Source organism: Melitaea cinxia, chromosome 28 (assembly GCF_905220565.1).
Source record: "Melitaea cinxia chromosome 28, ilMelCinx1.1, whole genome shotgun sequence".
Classification (NCBI taxonomy): Eukaryota; Metazoa; Arthropoda; class Insecta; order Lepidoptera; family Nymphalidae; genus Melitaea; species Melitaea cinxia.
The window spans coordinates 7,920,787-7,940,445 of record NC_059421.1 but is presented as its reverse complement, the minus strand read 5'-3'; the positions used below and the strand labels follow the sequence as shown (position 1 = coordinate 7,940,445).

Genomic DNA, 19,659 nt, shown 5'->3' with positions numbered 1-19,659 from the left:
TTTTATTGTACTAACATGAATTAATTATATTAAAATGTAACACATATTGTATTAAATTTTATTAGAACAATAATTCAATTTTCATTTTAATTTACAAACCTACGTTATTTTTTATTAACAATAAATAGTATCATAATTTACAATCCTTTTTATGTTTTACAGATACCTAACATATATCAAAATTCGGCGTCAAACAGGACACAGCTTAACTCAAACGGTAATCAACAAGCGCAAACTCCCATCGACATATATCTTCTTCAACAACAGTATCCCCAAGGACAATTCTTACAGATACTGCCAAATAGCCCACAAAATTTCTTACAAATATCGCCAGTACCTAACTTTTACTACACTGATAATGGGCCTAAGCAAATTTATTACAGTGGCAATATAGACCATAGCTTGAATAATAATAAAGAAAATTCAGGACATAAAGATAAAACAACTCCATTAAATAGTGAAGGCAATGATGAAATCATCGAAACTAGAGAAAATGGACCTGTTGTAAGAGTTTTTAAAGATCATAAATGCTCTAACGATGAAAATGTAAATAACCAGGAATATGCAACTAATTTACAAAAAACACCTGATCTCGTCGGAGATGTACCTAATTACAAAGAACGTAACATTCACGGTGATTTTGGAGCTCGAGAGTCTGGTAACAAACAGATATATCAAATAGAATCTAATTACAAAATCGATCCAAGCGATAGAAGCGAAAGATTTTATTATTCCACGGAAATAAGTCATCCTACAACAATCAAACCTATTTCTTATTCTGGACACGAAGGTATATCGCGGTTAGTAGCTTCGACCCAAGATTTGATATCTAATGAAGATCTCTTAAGAATAAATCACGCTGCCGAAAAAGTAGTAAACAGTCATACTGATGATATCATTAAACCTAGGCGTAATCCCAATGCAAGAAAGTTAAATTACTACAATCATGTTGATATTCCTAGACAAAGACTAACTGTGACAGCAAAGTATGGAAACATTGATGACAGCGAAAGAAATCAACCACTGAATATAAGAGAACAAACACATGAAACGACTAATGAATATAGATTCGCATCACCTATCGTTGTTGAAGATATTAATTACGGTGATTACAAACAAAAAATAGTTAACAATTTGATGTCAACAATGGTACCGTATATAGAAAATGGTTACGGAATTGTGGATGTCCGAAATAATTTAAATGAAAACAATACTTATAATGAAGAAAATAAATCCGGAGAGGATTTAGTTAATATAACTCCACGGCCAGTAAGCCAAAATTACCTAACACCTATCACAGTCGCCTTAAGACTACTTAACTCGAATGACACGGATTTATTTAACACTGTTGATGATCATGAAACATCTAATAGTGAATTTGTTTCCAGCACAGTAGAGAGTCCAAGGCGCGGTAAGCACCACAAAACTATAGTTGAAATACAAAAGTCAATACCAGTAGAAATTACACACATAAACGACGTCGAATATCATGAATATTTAGATGAAGGCAGGAGCAACAAAGATAATCCAACAGGTCTGATGTCATCGCTGTACTATAAATACATAGAATCTTTAGATTCAGCAAAAAATAATGAAAATACTTATCACAATAATAATCAACAAAACAGTAACGAGGAGAGTAGTAATACAGATTCAAATGAAACCTCAGAATCAAATGAGAATGTCGAAGCAGAAGTACAAGCACAAGCAAGTTCGGATAACAGGAATTCATACACAAATTACTATGATTCGCAAAATAAATTAATTCAGCCTATTATTATTGAAAAGCAAGTCCCAGTTCCTACATATGTGGATCGTTTCATTGAGAAGCGAGTACCGTATCCCGAGCCAGTTGAAGTTCTCAAGCAAGTACCAATAGACCGACCAGTACCTGTACCTGTGCATTATCAGACAATAGTCGAAAAACCTGTAGAAGTCACAAGATACGTTGACAAACCCTACCCAATAGAAGTTCTAAAGCCATACCCAGTCGAAGTTAGAGTACCGTATCCAGTAGAACACAAAGTATATATTGATCGTCCAGTACACATACCTTTTCCAGTCGAGAAGGTCGTCGAAAAACAATTAATCCATCCCGTTCCCGTACCAACTCCAGTTGGGGTTCCAGTCGGAATCCAGGTTCCAGTAGAAAAGGAAGTACTATACCCAGTTCCCATTGAAAAACCAGTACCTGTAGCTGTTCCAATTGAGAAACCTGTCCCTGTTGAGAAAATTGTAGAAAAGGAGGTCCCAGTACCTTATCCTGTCGAGAAAAAGGTACCATATCCAGTCAGGCATGAAGTTAAGATTCCAGTCCCGTATCCGGTAGAGAAAAGGGTACCGTATCCTGTTGAAAAAATTGTCGAAAAACCAGTAACAGTAACTAAATATGTTGAAAAACACATTAAAGTACCCGTACCTCATCCAGTGCGAGTTGAAGTGCCTAGACCTTATCCCGTAGAACGGATAGTCGAGAAAAAGGTGCCTTACCCCGTTCATATTGACCGTATTGTTGAGAAAAAAGTTCCTGTACAAGTCCCTTATCCTGTAAAAACGGTCGTAGAAAAGATTGTCGAAAAACCAGTAGTATTCACGAAGTATATCGAAAAACCTTATCCAGTCGAGAAACGTGTACCGTATGCGGTTGAAAAAATCGTAGAAAGGAAAGTACCTTATCCCGTTCACATCCCAGTTGAAGTTAAAGTTCCGTATCCCGTCGAAAGAGATCAAAAACACGCACACCAATCCGAACCGTATCGATTTGAAAAAGCCGAACCGACAACGCTTTACAGTTACGGGATCACCCAAGAAGCTCTATCTAATGTAGCGAATTATTTGAGATACCAACAAGAACAATACAAGCAACCTATTCCAAACTATGTAAAAAGCGATATTGAAAGCTACAGCACGCAGCATCAAGCCGAGTCACAGAGAAATTATCAAATACAACTCGCTAATGCTCAACTTCTGAAAAACGTGCAAAACGCAACACCAGTTCAAACAACACGATGGGGTAATCAATACGCGTCTTCGTACAACTATTTGAATTCAACCGCTGATAACAGACATGTAACAAACAATAACGTTCAAGATAACAGTAAATACTACGGTCCACCGCCTTTGAGAAACTATATCGATCAATGGGAAAAGAATAAGGAATACACGGACAGAATAAGACGGACGGAAAGAACGCCAAAAGTAATAAGTAATTTGAGAATAGAATATGGTTTTAAGCCCCCACTAATTCCAAGCACAGAAGTCGATATAAATGGAATACCGATCAACAAAAAAGAATAGCTTTAATTAACTTAGAACACGAAATTAATTTACAGAATATGAAGAAAAAAACACGCAAGTCGAATTACAATATCATAATTGCCAAAATACATAATCTACGAAATTTAGCTTTATTTTAATAGTATTAATTAGTCGTATAATGTATAAGTTAATTAAATTATTTTATTATTAGGAATACGAACAAATAATTTTGTAACGGTGATATTTATAAAAATAAGCTTTATAATAGGAACGTGTACTGAAATTATTGTTATAAAAGTTGAAATTATTAATTGTGTTATTATTTCTGGTTTTATATTGTATATATTTTGTTTCAAAATATATATTTTTATAAGACACGTTTGTTACGTGATAGCTTTATGAATGATATACAAATATTTCTAGTAATATTACATGTAAAACTGTTTTTTCTTAATAATTTATACAAATTGCAACCTCTTTCAAGAGCCATATTATTGTTGAAATAAAGCTTTTTAAAAATTAATTATTTTTATTTATTTTATTTTCTTATTTCATGGTATAATTACATTTCACAAAAGGCGGGCTTACTGTTGAAGCTATTGTTATAGACAAATAAATAGTTTGGATGCTGTACATAGTTGCGTAGAGTCAGGTTAAAAAGAAAATAAAGAAAAAAAAGTGTTTGGAATTAAAAATAAAATTTATTTCCTTGAATATCTCACAATCGCCGTACCACAAGTCAATCTCCAGGCCACGGACGTCTACACTAAATTATGTTATAAACCAAAGCTCATATATATAACTACAGTATGTAACATTATTATGTATTTCGACTTGACTTGCCGCGTCGTATGACAATGAAATTTAATTAAAAAATATGTTTTTTAAGTCACATTTAATTTGCAGTACATTAATTTAAAGGTATAATTATGATAAAATTAATTTACATTTTTTTATATAGCAACACGTGATTTTGGGATGCTGTTAAATTTTTTTTTAATTGAAACGTCAAAAAGGGACGGAGAGTTATATTAATGCTAAAAATAAAAATAACAGCTGTCTATTTTCCATGTTTTATTACAAGTAATATACATTGATAAAAATAAATATAAATTGAAAAAAAAAAGAAACAGTAAAACCAATGTTTGTAAAATTGAAAAATAATCTTTCGGTGAGTGTAGCTACTTCATACCTACAATATTTCGAATAAATTAAGTAAAATGATTTCTATTGTTTTTAAGCCATTCAACTGGCCACTCATTGATCTACGATGTAACAACGCGACAGTCAAGAACCGAAAGGTCAGATTTGTGATTTCTTGTAAAAGTATAACACTACGCTTATTTAGAATATAGAAAAAGATACGCGATCGCCCGCACGGCTTACAACATACATACTTATTTATTATTTATACCTAGTAAGTATGCGAAAAATTCACTCACAAAGAGAAAAAAAAATAAAAAACAAAAAAGCATCACACCAAATCACAAAATATATTAATCACAAATGAAAGGCTGATTACAATGTACGGTGTAATATTAAAAGAACATAACATACCACATTTTGACACGTAATAATGAACATTATTGCTATAACTACAAAGTTTATAATACTTTGATCACAATTACGTTACACATCTAACAATTTTTTTGTGTGTGTGGGTTACCCTATAATGCGTCGAGATTGAATCGCCAACCCGTTGTATTACATTTATAGAACATTTTTGACACTTTCTAATTCAGCCTTATAATTAGAAAGAGGCAACTGCAGTGGGCGACCGCGTGTTACCATTTTTTTTTTATAAACTGACACATCAAATGTAGCTTTGACAGATGACGCACTTGCGAGTGCTGCCATAACAGAATTTTCAAATTAATTTTACAATTTAAAAATTCTGCTTAGCTATTATAAAGTCATCGATCATTGCTTATTTAACAATTCGACCAAAGTTGAAAATTGCTATATTTAATTTGTAACTTAAATACTGGATGTTAATCAGACCATTTTTATTGCACTGCAACTAAAATAAAATATATAAAAGAAAAAATGTTGCCACAAAAAATAAAACAAATTTAAAGATAGCAATCCTCAACATGGCCTAATGTTAGTTCCTAAATTAGAAGTTGTAAATTTAACAAATAGCACGAGTGTTCAACAATGACAGTTAACGTATTTTTAAACAGCCATATTTTTTTTTGAAATTTGTTTTTCATTACGTTTGGAAAGAAAAATATAATTAACACTAAGCTAAGTTGTATCTTGAGCGCAAACTCACTTTGTACATTATTACATTAATAAGTAAAATTAATATATAAACGATAGCACAAACGCCGGTGCGTCGGTGTGAGTCGCGCGGATAAAATGTCTTTTAAAAAAAAACACAGACAACGGAAAACTACAGATATAAATAAAAATTGATAACATTTTAAAATCCTTAAAAACATCGCAAAACACACCGGACGTCCGTTTATTAACTATTAAAAAAAACCCGACAGTATAAGTTTCAATTATTTATTTTTACAAAGTAAACGAGGCGTTTTCGTTTTGAGAGCGTTTCTATTTTTAACTAAACAATCGGTTCATTTTATTTTAACCGAACATCACTTGCATACAATTTTGAGAGCAGCACTTGGCACATCTCGTAATCTCCATACGCCCCAATATTATCATCACCGATATCATAGATTAAATAATAAGTCTTAGTGAATTCATTTATTTATTATTTTTTAGGCATAACGGTAAACACGCTTGCCATATGAAAAATTATAAAAGACCAGTCCCGAGTATAGTACATAATAGTTCATCGTTCTGGCGACACTAAAGTGTAGTCGGATGTTAAGAGTCTTGAGCTGAGATATTTACATATTTATGATAAATCAATTACTTCCTACGTATGATTATTTAAAATATGACGAAGTTATCCATAATTTGAGTTCGACTGATTAGAGCAAATAGCTAGATAAAACATTTTTTATATATATATTACAATCATATCTTAATAATAGTAACCTTAAGTCTTTTGTAATAGAAAAGAAAGTATAGAAGATTAACAAAATAAGATTGAAGTGTTTCACAAAACACAATAAAAGCTAACTTTATAGTCGAATTCGTAGATACATGCGAAATAGGAAATCCAACCTTCACTGCAGACGACGTGCTATTGACCGCCTCTCCGCGAACTTGGTTCTCGGAGCGTCGAAAATTTCAAATTTAAAATTCGAATCTAACTCAAACTCTTACCGCGATTTCAAATTTAAAATTCGAATCGAACTCAATGCGATGGGACGCCGAGCGCCACTGGTTTGAAAATCGAACTCCTAAGCTCGGGGGCGCGGGAAAGACCATCGGTTCGAAAGAGGAACGAGACGCGAAGGTCAGTTAAAAAAAAAAACATATTTCAAAAATCGAACAGCTCCGGAGGGGGTATCGGGTCGACGGGCAGGCAGTCGCAGAGGGGCGACACCGGTGAGCGGACGCGGCTCTGTCTACGCAGCGTGTGTACGCTCACCGTGTGCGGAATTACACGCACATCCACATCCACTGTATCCGCTCGTAGAGATAAAGACGACCGGGGATGTAACCTCGGCTCCGGAGGTCGAAGGTAGTCACTGCGGTAGTCGGTGAGGTAGTGGGCGAGGGCCCCTGAGGGTGTTCGAAGACCCGCGTTGGCGACGAGCACCATATCCTCGGCGGAGAGTCGTAGGCTGTCGCAGCGAGGGGGAGGCGGCGGTGGGGAGGGCGAGGGGGACGGGGAGGGCGAAGGCGAGGCGGAGGGCGATGGGGAGGGCGAAGGGCGGCGAGGGCGGCGGCGCCGGCGCGGGGCGCTCCCGGGCAGTCACAGCTTGAGCTCGTTGGCGATCTTCGAGGCAATGTTCTTGAAGCCGATGCTCGTTCCTGGAAAAGAAGACAATGTATTAGAGTTATTATGAATTAAGTACTATTAGCAATTATTTATCACAATAAATACGTTAACTAAAAGAATCTCGAATCCGAAAATTTTAAGTTTGTGTATCCTTAGATTTGTGGCAACATCTATCGCGCATACAAACTAAAGGAACACTGACGTATCCTACATCGCGATAGCAAAGTTATCAGAGCGATTGAGTATATTTAGAAAAACCCGACAAAAACCGTTGGTGGTTGTACCGTTGTTGGTAGTCCGCTAGACACAACACCCGTCTGATTGTAGGATCCTCCCTTTTCGATGACGGGTGAGGAACATCACACCCTGTTCCTCACACACCCCCCAAAGATTTAATAATTTCATGCTAATGTTCAAACTCCACAGTCATCGTTTGACAACCTCGCGTTTGGGAAAGTGTTTTACATTAGTACAACTATTTGTTTTCGATCCGGGTTTTTATCCCCACAACAACAGCGATCTCTTCTGGTACGGAAACTACCAAACCTGTAGTATTACAACTTGACGGATCAAGTGCACTCTTTCTCCTACATGGTCAGAAGTCCTTTCAGCAAACTAAAATCTTATATAGTTAGTCCTTAACCACATTGGAACAGCATAATAGTTAATCTATTATGCTGTTCCTACCTTTTCTCCTCAAAAAGGACTTCTTTTATTCAGCAATTGGATGTTCACATGCTGTTTTAATGAGATTCAGTAACTCACCAGATATCCTCTTGAAGCGCACTCCGTTCAGAGAAAGTCGCGGCAACTTGCACACCTCAATCTCCCACTGAACAAGGGAGTCAGCGTTGGGGTCACCGTGTACGCAGAGTAGTAGGAACCTCTCTCGCTGTTCGTAGTCGCAGTTGTTTGCATCTAGCACCTACGATTAAAATTATCATATAAGTTTGCCTAATTTTCTTAAATCTTCTTGAAAGGCAGTGAAAAGTGTAATTCCGCCAATTCAATTGAGCAACATGATTGGTTCAGTCTAATCGTTATCCTTAATAGAAGAAAATTTCTTTTCGAAGAAACGGTATAATTACATGCTAACACAGCACAAAGAAAATGTGTCTCGGAATTTAAAAGTTCTGATCTAATAGTAGTCATAATTTACAGCAGGTAATATCTTGCTTAAATATGGAGCCACCCTAATACACCAAAATTATAGAAGATCACAACTAAACAACATTGCTCTCAAGCAGTGTAGTGTTCCTGTGGTGAGTTAGGTGACCAGAGCTTACTAGAGTAAGGGTCATGGGTATAATCAACAACGCTTGTGATGCTCCGAATGTTGGAGGCGCATACGTCTGGTTTGCTAAGGTGGTACAACTCAAGGCGATTTTGACACTTGTTTGCCAAACTAGTATAAGGAATTAGTAAAAATAATAAATTACCTTTCGTATTTCAGCCATGATCTCATTCGGGTCTCTTGACGATGTGGTTTTCATGCTCCATGTGAAGCGCAAAACCCGTGGCTTTACTTGCTCCTCAGTCCCCTGTCTGAATATTTAAGTTCGTTCAGAACTAGCTAATGGTATTATCTAACTAAACGGAGAATATGGACTATTTAGACCCGTCTGTAAACAATCACTATCTGCTAGATATCATCTTATATAATCTTAGTAGATAGGTATTACTATCAGTTTTATGTCGTGATCCCTTTTTCGTAGTGATATAATTGCCTATACTACAAAGTTATACTGACTATTTATTATTATTTTCAAATAGTTTTTCAATTTTTTATCTCTTTTTAAACATAACAGATTTTACTGTCATATTTAAAAGCTTTCAATATATCAAAAACATCAATAATATTACACATTTTTTTTAACTTCTACGGCTCCATGAACTATAACAACAAAGTTATATAGATATCAACCATTCTGGATAAATGAAAAAAAAAAAAACGTGCTTGCCCTTTTACTTGCGTTTAGTTATTGAAATCGTGGTTAATTAGAATGAAAAAATTAATCAACTACCCAAAAATTAATACTCAAGTTATTTCTAAGCTTTGGTATGTTTGTTAGTCAAAAAAGCACGTGATGTAATATGTAGATGATATGAAATATATTTGAAACCTAAACGGGTGTATGTTCGAAGCCCGAATGTTGCCATCAGTAAAAAAAAACGTCATTCTACAAATAGTAAAAACAATCAAAATATCAAATTTTGTAAAAATTAAAGAGAATTCGTAGACTGAAATTGGAGACAAATTAATGATTTTGACAGATTAAAGAAATATAACAAAATTAACCAATGGATAATTACCCAAGGAGGGCTTGCGGACTAGCGCCTACGGCATGCTTCGGGGTGGTACCGTCGATAGGCCTAAAAACAGAAAAACATAAACACTAACACTAAACACTAGGGTGGGGCGATGCACTAACACGATATTTATATCAAGCCGAAGATAAAGCTTTATAGATAATAATAAAAAAGTTATGTTATTTTAAAATTAAATAAAAAAATTCAAGTCAACTTCAATTTGGGTCAATTTCTCTCATGAAACTAAAATTAATTAATTCAATAATTTAATTAATATTTCAAAATAACAATCAACATTAGACATATTTTTGTAACATATTTTTTAAATTATCAACATTAAGCGTCATCAACAAGTTAAAAAAAAATGATTTGGGACTTCATTAACGCTTGAAAACTTTGAAAAAAATATAAATATAAATATTACTTAGGTAAAATGTGACCTAATAGTAGTAAGGAATGTAATGAATAACAATTAATAAGCAGCTTGATATAAATATTTCGATAGTTAAATACAAAAGTGCAAATTTTGAAAAAAATCAAAGCACAATAAAGCAAGGCCACATACAATATTTTATAAAACAACGTAAAATCATTTAACGATTAAATAAAAATCCAGCTACTATCATGCTGTGAGTCCTATAACTTACCCTTTTATTAACAACACTAATAAAATATATTTTATATAAAAATATAAAAGATAATAAAAAAAACATTACATAATTAAAAAATACTGTATACAAAAATACTGTAAACAATTAAATTTAGATTTTTTTTATTACTCGCTGTAAAAATGTAGACTATTTTTTTTTGTACACAAAATACAAATTTCCAATTTTAATTTTTTTTAGTTTGAAAAAAGTAGTGTTCTAGTCATGCAATTTTTTTCCATTTGGTTTTTAATAAAGTATATGACGATCCTAAGATATACTTTGAAATAAAATCCACATGATTAGTCAAAAATGTTAATGAACTTTAAAAAACACTCGTAAAATATCAAAACGGTTAAATTTTGTTATTTACTAACATAATCCAGCCGATTTTTATAAACAAAAGCTAACATTAAAATTATAATAATTATGAAAAAGTGGCGATTTAAAGATCATCCCTTATTTAATATATATTACCAGTAACTTTTATTATTAAATAATTTTAAAAAAAAATGTTTAATTTTTCATGATCTTTACAAGATTCTATTTTTAACACTTCATGTATTTAAAACAAAAAAAAAATCTTAATCCTTTCAGTAGATATAGTTACGTTACATATTTACAATAATAATTTTTGAAAAAATGTTTCCTATTTTTTCATGTCAACGAAATAAAATTATTTATTTAACACTATTATATTGAATTATGTGATTAAAAAATCGGTTGGATTACACGTAAGTTTGACAAACACAAAAATTATCGTGATTTTTTTTTAAATTTGATTGAAAACGCCTATCGCACATTTGTGGTTTTTAAAACAAAAAAAAGGCTATCCATAGCCATCAATAGCCATTAATCAATAGTATAATTTATCAAGTGCAAATCAATATAGAGTGAAAAAAATATAAATTTATATTTTTTTGTTATTAAAAAATAAAATAAAAAACCAACCATAGGAAATAAAAAGAAATATTTTTTATTACTAACATAATATCTGCAAAAACACGTACTATAACCAATATGCAAACGTTTATTCTTTTATAATTTTTTCTTTTCCTTTTTTATATTAAATATCACCACAAACGCGCGAAAACGCTTCGAAAATTAAATTAAAATAAATTAAATCAAACTGTCAAACATCTTATGCCGCGTACCTCCGCTGTATGTCCAAGGAGGAAAAAATTCGCGGTTTCTGCCGTCCGGCCGACTCGCCCAACACTGATAGTCTAAAGAATAACACTTACCACGTAAGTATGTATAAATAACCTTTATATCAAATAATCTCTTTTTTTCTAGAATTATTTTTAAACTTCTATATATTCGAATAAAAAATGTTATAACTATTAAAATAAAAACGTAATTTTTTTAATAAATACTTAGTGTCAAAGAAAAAAAAAAATTTTGAATGGACTAAAATAAAATAAACAAATGTATGAATGTTTTTATCACGAGACTACGATTTATTAAACGGGATTCATAAAATTCTAATCACGAACACTCAAAATATATGCAATTTTGTTAAATCGAAATCCTTATTACTTAAAAAAATAATTTAATTAATTTTATTTATTAAAGATATAAAGAAAGTAACGTATTTCTTCGTCGCAACGTAACGTAACACCAATGAAACGTAACCTATTATAATGAAAATTATTATAAAATTGACTACAGACAATGTAAAACTAAATTAGAACTAGAAACTAAATTAGGCGATGGTAAGGTTTTGTCGTAATAAAACACATGTGTATTGAAAATCTGATTATTAGGATAAGCGCAACACATACAATACTAACCATTCATCATTATATTACATTTCATACATTATATATTTCACGCTGCTATTACATTATAATAACTAAAATCGATTTAAGAAAAGATTATTATTACAGAAAAATCTCGAAAAAATAACTTTCAACCAAAAAAAGGGTTACAAAAAAATTAACAAAAAATCTGTAATGTTTTTTTTAATCGTTTTTACATAATTGTGATTAGGAAAAAGAAAAACTTATTTAAAGAAAATATATATCAAATGGATGAAAACATTTTACGTAAATTTAAAATACGAATTAATGAAATATTAGAAAAAAATAACAGTAAAAACTCTTTACTGTACGTTAAAAAAAAACAAATCACAAACTTAAGTGTCTAGGTTAGAGATAGAATGTATTGCATCTTTCCTACGTTTCGTTACGATTAATAATTTCTTAATTTAAAAAAAAAATGCTAACAAAAGAATAATGCAGTTTTCTTTCATATATTAAATGTCATAGCGAGATTATATAAAAATGTATATAGAAACTAGCTGACCCCGCAAACGTTGTTTTGCCGTATATGTTATTGACCCCTTAATCTCACCCCCATAACTGGGGGGGCATGAAAAATGATGTTGGCCAATTCTCAGACCTACCCGATATGCACACAAAATTTCATAAAAATCGTTCCAGCCGTTTCCGAGGACTATTGTAACTAACATAGTGATACGAGAATTTTATATAAAGATTAACGCTTGTTTTCTTAAGGGCTAAATAATAATATTTCGCTTTGAAAATTCTTAGAAATTTTTAGTAATTTAAATTCGTAAGTTATCTGTTGGGAAAACTACCTGAGAAGTCAAATGACCTCTTTTAACACTTTAAAGACCACTTTCTATACTCTGAAAACTATTCATATAAAAAAACGTACCGCTTAAATTTTAACATGTCGAGTTTGTGAACAAAAGGAGTCGGTTTCTGAGTATAGGAACCGGGCTTGTATCAAAATGGTTAAATTCAAACTTTTTATATATATTTTTAACTTACTGCTGCATTTTTTTTGTCTATATTATATAGCAAATTAAACAGTTACAAAAAAAAGTAAGAATTAAAAAATGAATTAATTTTCAAAAGCGGTTATTTGACTGCTTTGGTAAATAAGAAAAATGTTACTACGATTTAATAATTTTGTTAATAAGTATCAAAATAAGTTTTCTTTAAAAAAATATAAAGACAAAGAAACAGAAAAGTAACTTATTAAGAAAAATTATTTGAACTTTTCTTTTGAGAGGCTAAATTTATATTTCCGTTATATTTTTATTATTTAAAGAAAAATGTAAAGAGAATTTTAAATGAACTTTAAAAGTAACAAAATAAAAATATTTATATAATTATCACACAGAAAAATGTCAAAAAGACGAATCGTTAACAAATAATAAAAAAAAAAAAACAAAGGGATGGAGCACCTAAACACGACATGACGTTTCAATGTCATAACAATTTTACACTTAATGTGAATACTGCAAATAATAATATAAATTTAAATAAACGAATATATTATTATTATATTTATGTTATAAAACATACATAACATTACAAAACAATATTTCCATTTTACTGAAATTTTAACCAGATCTTTTAAATATATAAATACCATACTTCAGTTTCCAAAACATTTTACTAAAGATATATTTTTCGTACATAATAAAAAGTTATTTTATAACATAAATATATAAGGAAAAACATAAAAAAAATGCGCCGAAAAATTTAAAAAAAAAAATCTACATGATCATCACACAAATATCATATTTTTATATAAATCAACTATTGGATAGTCATAGTCACATATTTATAATACATAAAATAATACACCTATATACCTATACATGCCTAACACTCTCATATAACGCAAACGTACATATGTACATACGAACTAACATCGATTTATAAGTAGTTAGAAAATATGAAAAAATCTTATAAACGATTAGAAATATATTTATTATTTATACATTAATATATTTATTTATTTCAATCTGATTCAAAAATGATTTATATAAATTTTGTGAGTTTAATTTCACTATAAAAAAAATTATGATTTATACTATATCTTATGATTAGTAGAACTGTACATTGGTTTGAAAACTACAGTTCTATGTAAATTGCAAAATACTGAAAAAAACTTTCTCTCTCGTTCTTTTAATACTTAAACTTTCGAATTTAAACTTAGTAAAACTGTAACAAAAATTTTTCATAAAAAATACCTATTTTTTGTTTACCTACGTAGAACCTTCAATCAACGTATTAATATAATTTTCTATCAAAACAAAAGAAATTGTCTAAGACGTTTTTTTTTCACATAAACACTGACCATTTAAAAAATGTACAAAAATACTCGAAATCTGTTACTTATAAAAAAAAATGTGTTTTAAAATACAACGTAGTGTATGTATGTCCCTTTCACGATAATTTGACATAAAAAAAAATGTTGTTCCTATATAAATAAATAAAAAACGATTCGTTTAACGAACCACGTTTGAAAAACAAAAAGTTATTTGATAGATTATAGGAACCTAGGCAACATAAATCAAACAAATAGAAATTTTAATGACAATGGGTCAAGTCAACACGTTTGAAACTGCGAAACATAGTCAACACTTGGAGATAATTGCCATACAATAAATCTATGTTTTAAGCTATTTTCTTTTTCATGTAGCAATTGACGTTGAAATACTAGAAATGATTTGCTTGTATATTTATTTAAGTTAAAATATTTGACAAAATATATAATATAAATATAATATTATACTTTTTTCCTTTTCAAAATAATACTTCTTGCACTGTTTGTTCCACTATATGAATATCTTTCTCATGATCATGATTTGATTTTATTTTTTTATATTGTTATATTTTTTAAGGGCAATAAAAGTAAATAGCCAAACAATCATATTTCTGTGTCAAAATATTTATATACTGTCATATATACGTCAATTTACATAACTTTTAAATAACTTGATATTACATTTTAAAAGATGGGTTTTATTTTAAAACACATTTACATACTCTGGACAGTTTTTGTATGTACATATAGTTATAGCTGCCTAACGCATTCCTAAATGGTAAATATCTACTGAGTATTTGTACCGACGTTAGGGGATGGGTCACGGTTATGTACTAACATTATATACTGGTTATCTCACTCACTCTTCTATTTACTAAATACTTGTATGTGTGTGAACCGTTTTATTTATTAAACATTTTTTTATATATCGTGCATTTTTTTATATGTAGTTTTTTGTATATTGTTTTATTGTAGTGCCATTTAGAGATAAAAAGTTCGATGTATCTGAATTTTGAAATGTTAGCGATTTTTTTTTTTCCTAGAATGTCAATACAATAACTACCATATTTTTCAAATTCAGACAAATATTTATAACGTTCATTAAAATTGTTTTTAACTGAGATTATTAGACGCATATAGAGAATTTAAAAAATTGTTTTCCAAATAAAACATACGGTACTTCCCCTTTGAATAGCATTACAATCAAAACAATATATCGATTAATACAGGGTACCTACATCTAGAAAACGATTCGTTTTACTTACTATCAGTTAAGTTTCGAACACAATATAAACGTTACATCAAACATTTAACGGTTTGTTACATTCAAAAAACGATTCGTTCACTCGTTAGAACAAAACGAATGGTTCTCTCAATATAGGAACTGGGTTCGTGTATAATCGGTATCATAGCCTCTAAAATTTTCATTATAAATCTATATATCATAGTTACTAAAACGGTTCACAAATAACGAGTTATTGAATTATGTAATTAATAAATTTGTATTATATAATATTAGAAATATACAATATAATTTCTCAGTCGTCATAGTCTATATAGATTGAGTTCGAAAAAAACAATGATAATACGTAAACATTATAAAGAAAAAAAAAAAAAATATTTTATGCTACACGGGACTCGAGATCGTATGCATTATTATTATTTTTTTTTTTTTGGTTCAATTATTTTTATTATAATGCCTCTTCAATACAATAGAATTTAAATGTGAATTTGATTTATTAAAAATATTGTCAATTTACCATTACATCTTTTTTTGTACATGTGTATATCAAAATACCTCTCACGAAACACCAAAAATAAAAAAGTAAACAAATGTAATTTGTCACAATTTTTCGAGAATTTGAGTCATTCAATGTTACCAACCTAGTATTGCATGTCATAACTTTCTTCCTAAAATGAAGATTTTTTTGCTATAAGTATATTAAGATAGCTCTTAATTTCCTTGTTTACCAGTGGAGCAATTTTCAATTATTATTTAACTTCACAATGTATATGAATATTACCGAGCTGTACTATAAGATAGAGGCATACATACAAACTCGAACATCAATCCCGAATGTTCTAGAAAACCCTGGAATGTACAAATTCGTTCGACAATAGAACCGCTATCACTTAAGCTACGATGAAATGCGACGCGCGACGGGACTAGGTTTCCATTACATGTTGACCAATTCAAATAATGATATTTGTTTGTCTAGAATATTTTCATCTGTCAACGCCATTAGTATGTATTTTTTCCTTGAAAACATTGTATTTTATCCGAAACACAGTGTATATATATATATATACAAAATAGCGAAACATATTTATAAAATTATGATTACTTTTATCGATTAAATAATATCCTATTTTTTTTAATATATGTTTTTTTTAAACAAGACAACATGCAATCGGAAGTGTCGCCGCGACATAAAAAATATTAATACGTTTTAAATCAAACTCGAATAGGTCGTTAAAATTACCTTACAATGTCTAACGCGGAAATTAAAAAAAAATTTTTTAACACATTCTCAAACAATATAATTATTAATTTACTTACTCGGCGTATAAAAATTTTGTCTTTGTGATGTTAAAAAAAAAAAACAGATTGTAAAAAACCTTACCACGTTTTTAAAGAGTACTTTCACCGACACTGGACATAAAACCAAAAAGGATATAATACGCTGAGTAAAAAAAATTAACAATTAACCGATGATATAAAACCTCATACAAATCTCATAAATTAAGCATAACAATTTTGCACATATTTATCTATAAATTAGCTTAATACATATTTAAAAAAATATATATTCTTCTCCGTGCCACGGACGCCAGCGAAGCCTCACGGATTCTGATTCAACCTGCGTAGAACGGAACGGGGTGAGCGAAACGACCAATTAAAAATCGAATCGCCCCTCTCTTCTAGTTCCGGCTCTTTTTTTAATTTAACACTCCCGGGTTACCATATTTAAACTTTATGATGACAACCTCGATTCTCGCGAAACACAGATGCACAATACTACGCTCCCTCCGTATTAAAAAACGTATAATAATAAAAAAAAAACGCCCGTCACGTTGCGACTAAAAACGTTAAAGGGTTGTGGATAGACTATAAGCGGTGAAAAACCGGATCGCGAACGTCGACTCACGTTAGTACAAGCGTACGGTTAGAGAGAGAAATTAAAATAATAACAATAGTAATAACAAAGAAAAAAAACCAAATTAGCCTTCGTAAAACACGGGGGATGCACGAGGTGTGATATTCCGTACACCTAAAGTCGACGAGGCGATTATCGACAATACTTACTTTGAAATACGTCACTATAGAGATCTAAGAAACAACATTCAAAGCATGTAGCATAGCTTTTAGGGCTCACACTTCGAAGTAGCAATAACAAAATATAAAAAATATATATATCAGCGTTTAAAGATAATAGGGGAGTACATCATGCTTTGATCTAAAACTACTTCAATCGGTTATAGATGCAATGGCAACGCGCAAAGTCGGTAAAATTTACAAGTTAATTAAAATTGATGTGCGTTTGTCTACTAATGTAAGGGAGGTTTTAGCATCGTGCATCCCCTGTGTTGACGCGAGAATAAAAAAAAATATAACAATAAAAAAAAATCGGAGCTCGGAATCTTTAGAGGGAGACAATTTGAGCACCAAGTGAAAAAAAATATGTCAAATGAAAATAATATATGTATAATATATATAAAAAAACACACACAACCGTAATGATCCACAGAGCGACACATAATGGTTATTTCAATCGAGTGAGATTGACAAAACAAGTGTGTTACTTATTAATGGAAAAATTATTTACAAAAAAGAAAAAAAAAAGGATAAATCGTGAACAGACTTTGGGCTCTTATTAACATAAAAAACGTGCATTTAAAAAGATAGCTCAAACACTGTTCATAAGTCTAATCATTTAATAATTACGAGTCTTTTCCACAACCCTTTTTTAATAAATTTAAAAATCTAACGGTAAGAATTACGGCGGCAATTTAGGCGCCATTTTAAAACCATGTTACATTTGGAATGCATGTAAATGTATGAAAACAAGGGTGCCTAAGCGTGCGCCGCTAACACTGATGCGTGGGGTGGTATGAGATGGCATGATACTATTAAATGTAGGATAGCGTTTTGTGTTACCATTTCATAATTTAACATAAAATTTAAAAAAATAATTATTTATGGAATTTTTTATAAAGGCAAATAGTATAAAATATTTTTTCTTTTTAGAAACTCGAAAAAACTGTCAATATTTTATTTAACAGTATGAAGTAAAAAAGAAAATTAAATTCAACTATTCCTGACAAATTTTATAAAAATGAGTACATTAGGAATTTAAATGTATAAGTAATTTTGTATTGGTAACATTTAATTTTTTTTCTAAACGGTAACACAAAAAGCTCGTGGATCAATGATATAGCTCAAAGCATAGCGTTTATAGGACGTGTAAACAGAAATTATGACGTCACAGAAACAAAATATACTATACTATGAAGAATTTATATTAACACATTTCGATTAATTTCAACATAGCCTTTGTAAATCCAGAAAAATTACTACAACAAGTAACTGTTACGGAAAAAAATAATAATAAAAATATATTTTTTTAATTAAAAATAATACTGATATAGGAGCTTTTTTTTTGGTTAGTTTTTTAAAATTGCATTAAACTTATAATTTCCTTAACAGTTACTTATGGAAAATATAAAATGATTGTTTTATATTTACTGTTAGTACGATAGGAAAATTGATTACAATGTAATGTGGTGTTAGGTTCTCTGAGACCCTGGTTAGTAAAACTTAAGTATGAAGAAACACAAAATTAGCACTGGGTTAATGAATGATTTATGTAAATTCATACAAACATTTTTAGAATTTTTTCTAGTGTTATATTTTGTTATGTGTGATATTTTTGAGTATGTAGAGTTGATGAATATGGATCGAAGTTTCAAAATACTGGATTTTTTATTCGAACAAACTTATAGCCTTGTTTGTGTTTGTTATTAGTCTTAAAACACTTGAACATGTAAGTCTGTTTAACATTTACATATTTGTGAATAGGTATCTGTGAGTGGAAATATAATACATAATGTGATATGAAATTATATGAAAATTGGCTATATATGTTCACTTAAAGATTTTTAATATACCTACTGAGATTTTTTGTCTTTCAGTAATAGGAACATGAACATGTTTTAATATACTATATTAGTATAATACTAAAATAGTATTGTTTTTTTTTTTATTCCCTGTGTAATATAATACTTGAATTTTAGTTTTCCGTAGCAGCTCTTACGATAAAATATGATTGTACTTTAATGTATTTGGATATTGTAAACTGTCATTAATAATCTTTATGAGTATTTTATTAACATTGTTAGTTTTGGATGGTGATGGTATAACGGTGTCTGTAACATTATATTATGTTATAAAAGTCTGGTGGTAAAACATTAATTTAAATGAAATTCGCATGT

At 30.4% G+C, this 19,659-nt stretch overlaps 2 protein-coding genes across 2 annotated transcripts in view; one reads left to right on the top strand and one right to left on the bottom strand.

Moving 5' to 3' along the window:
* The window catches only part of LOC123667467, a 61,897-nt gene extending 58,148 nt beyond the window's left edge, over positions 1–3,749 (top strand). Inside the window, exon 6 of the mRNA XM_045601362.1 lies at positions 163–3,749. Coding sequence (XP_045457318.1) covers positions 163–3,297 — 3,135 coding nt within the window. The 3' untranslated portion in view covers positions 3,298–3,749. The remainder of the gene's footprint in view (positions 1–162) is intronic.
* Positions 3,750–7,093: 3,344 nt separating this feature from the next.
* The window catches only part of LOC123667539 (MAP/microtubule affinity-regulating kinase 3-like), a 72,369-nt gene continuing 59,803 nt past the window's right edge, over positions 7,094–19,659 (bottom strand). Inside the window, exons 19-23 of the mRNA XM_045601421.1 lie at positions 11,232–11,303; positions 9,434–9,493; positions 8,560–8,665; positions 7,886–8,045; positions 7,094–7,152 (exon numbers count right to left, since the gene is read on the bottom strand). Of these exons, the coding sequence (XP_045457377.1) occupies positions 7,094–7,152; positions 7,886–8,045; positions 8,560–8,665; positions 9,434–9,493; positions 11,232–11,303 (457 nt within the window). The remainder of the gene's footprint in view (positions 7,153–7,885; positions 8,046–8,559; positions 8,666–9,433; positions 9,494–11,231; positions 11,304–19,659) is intronic.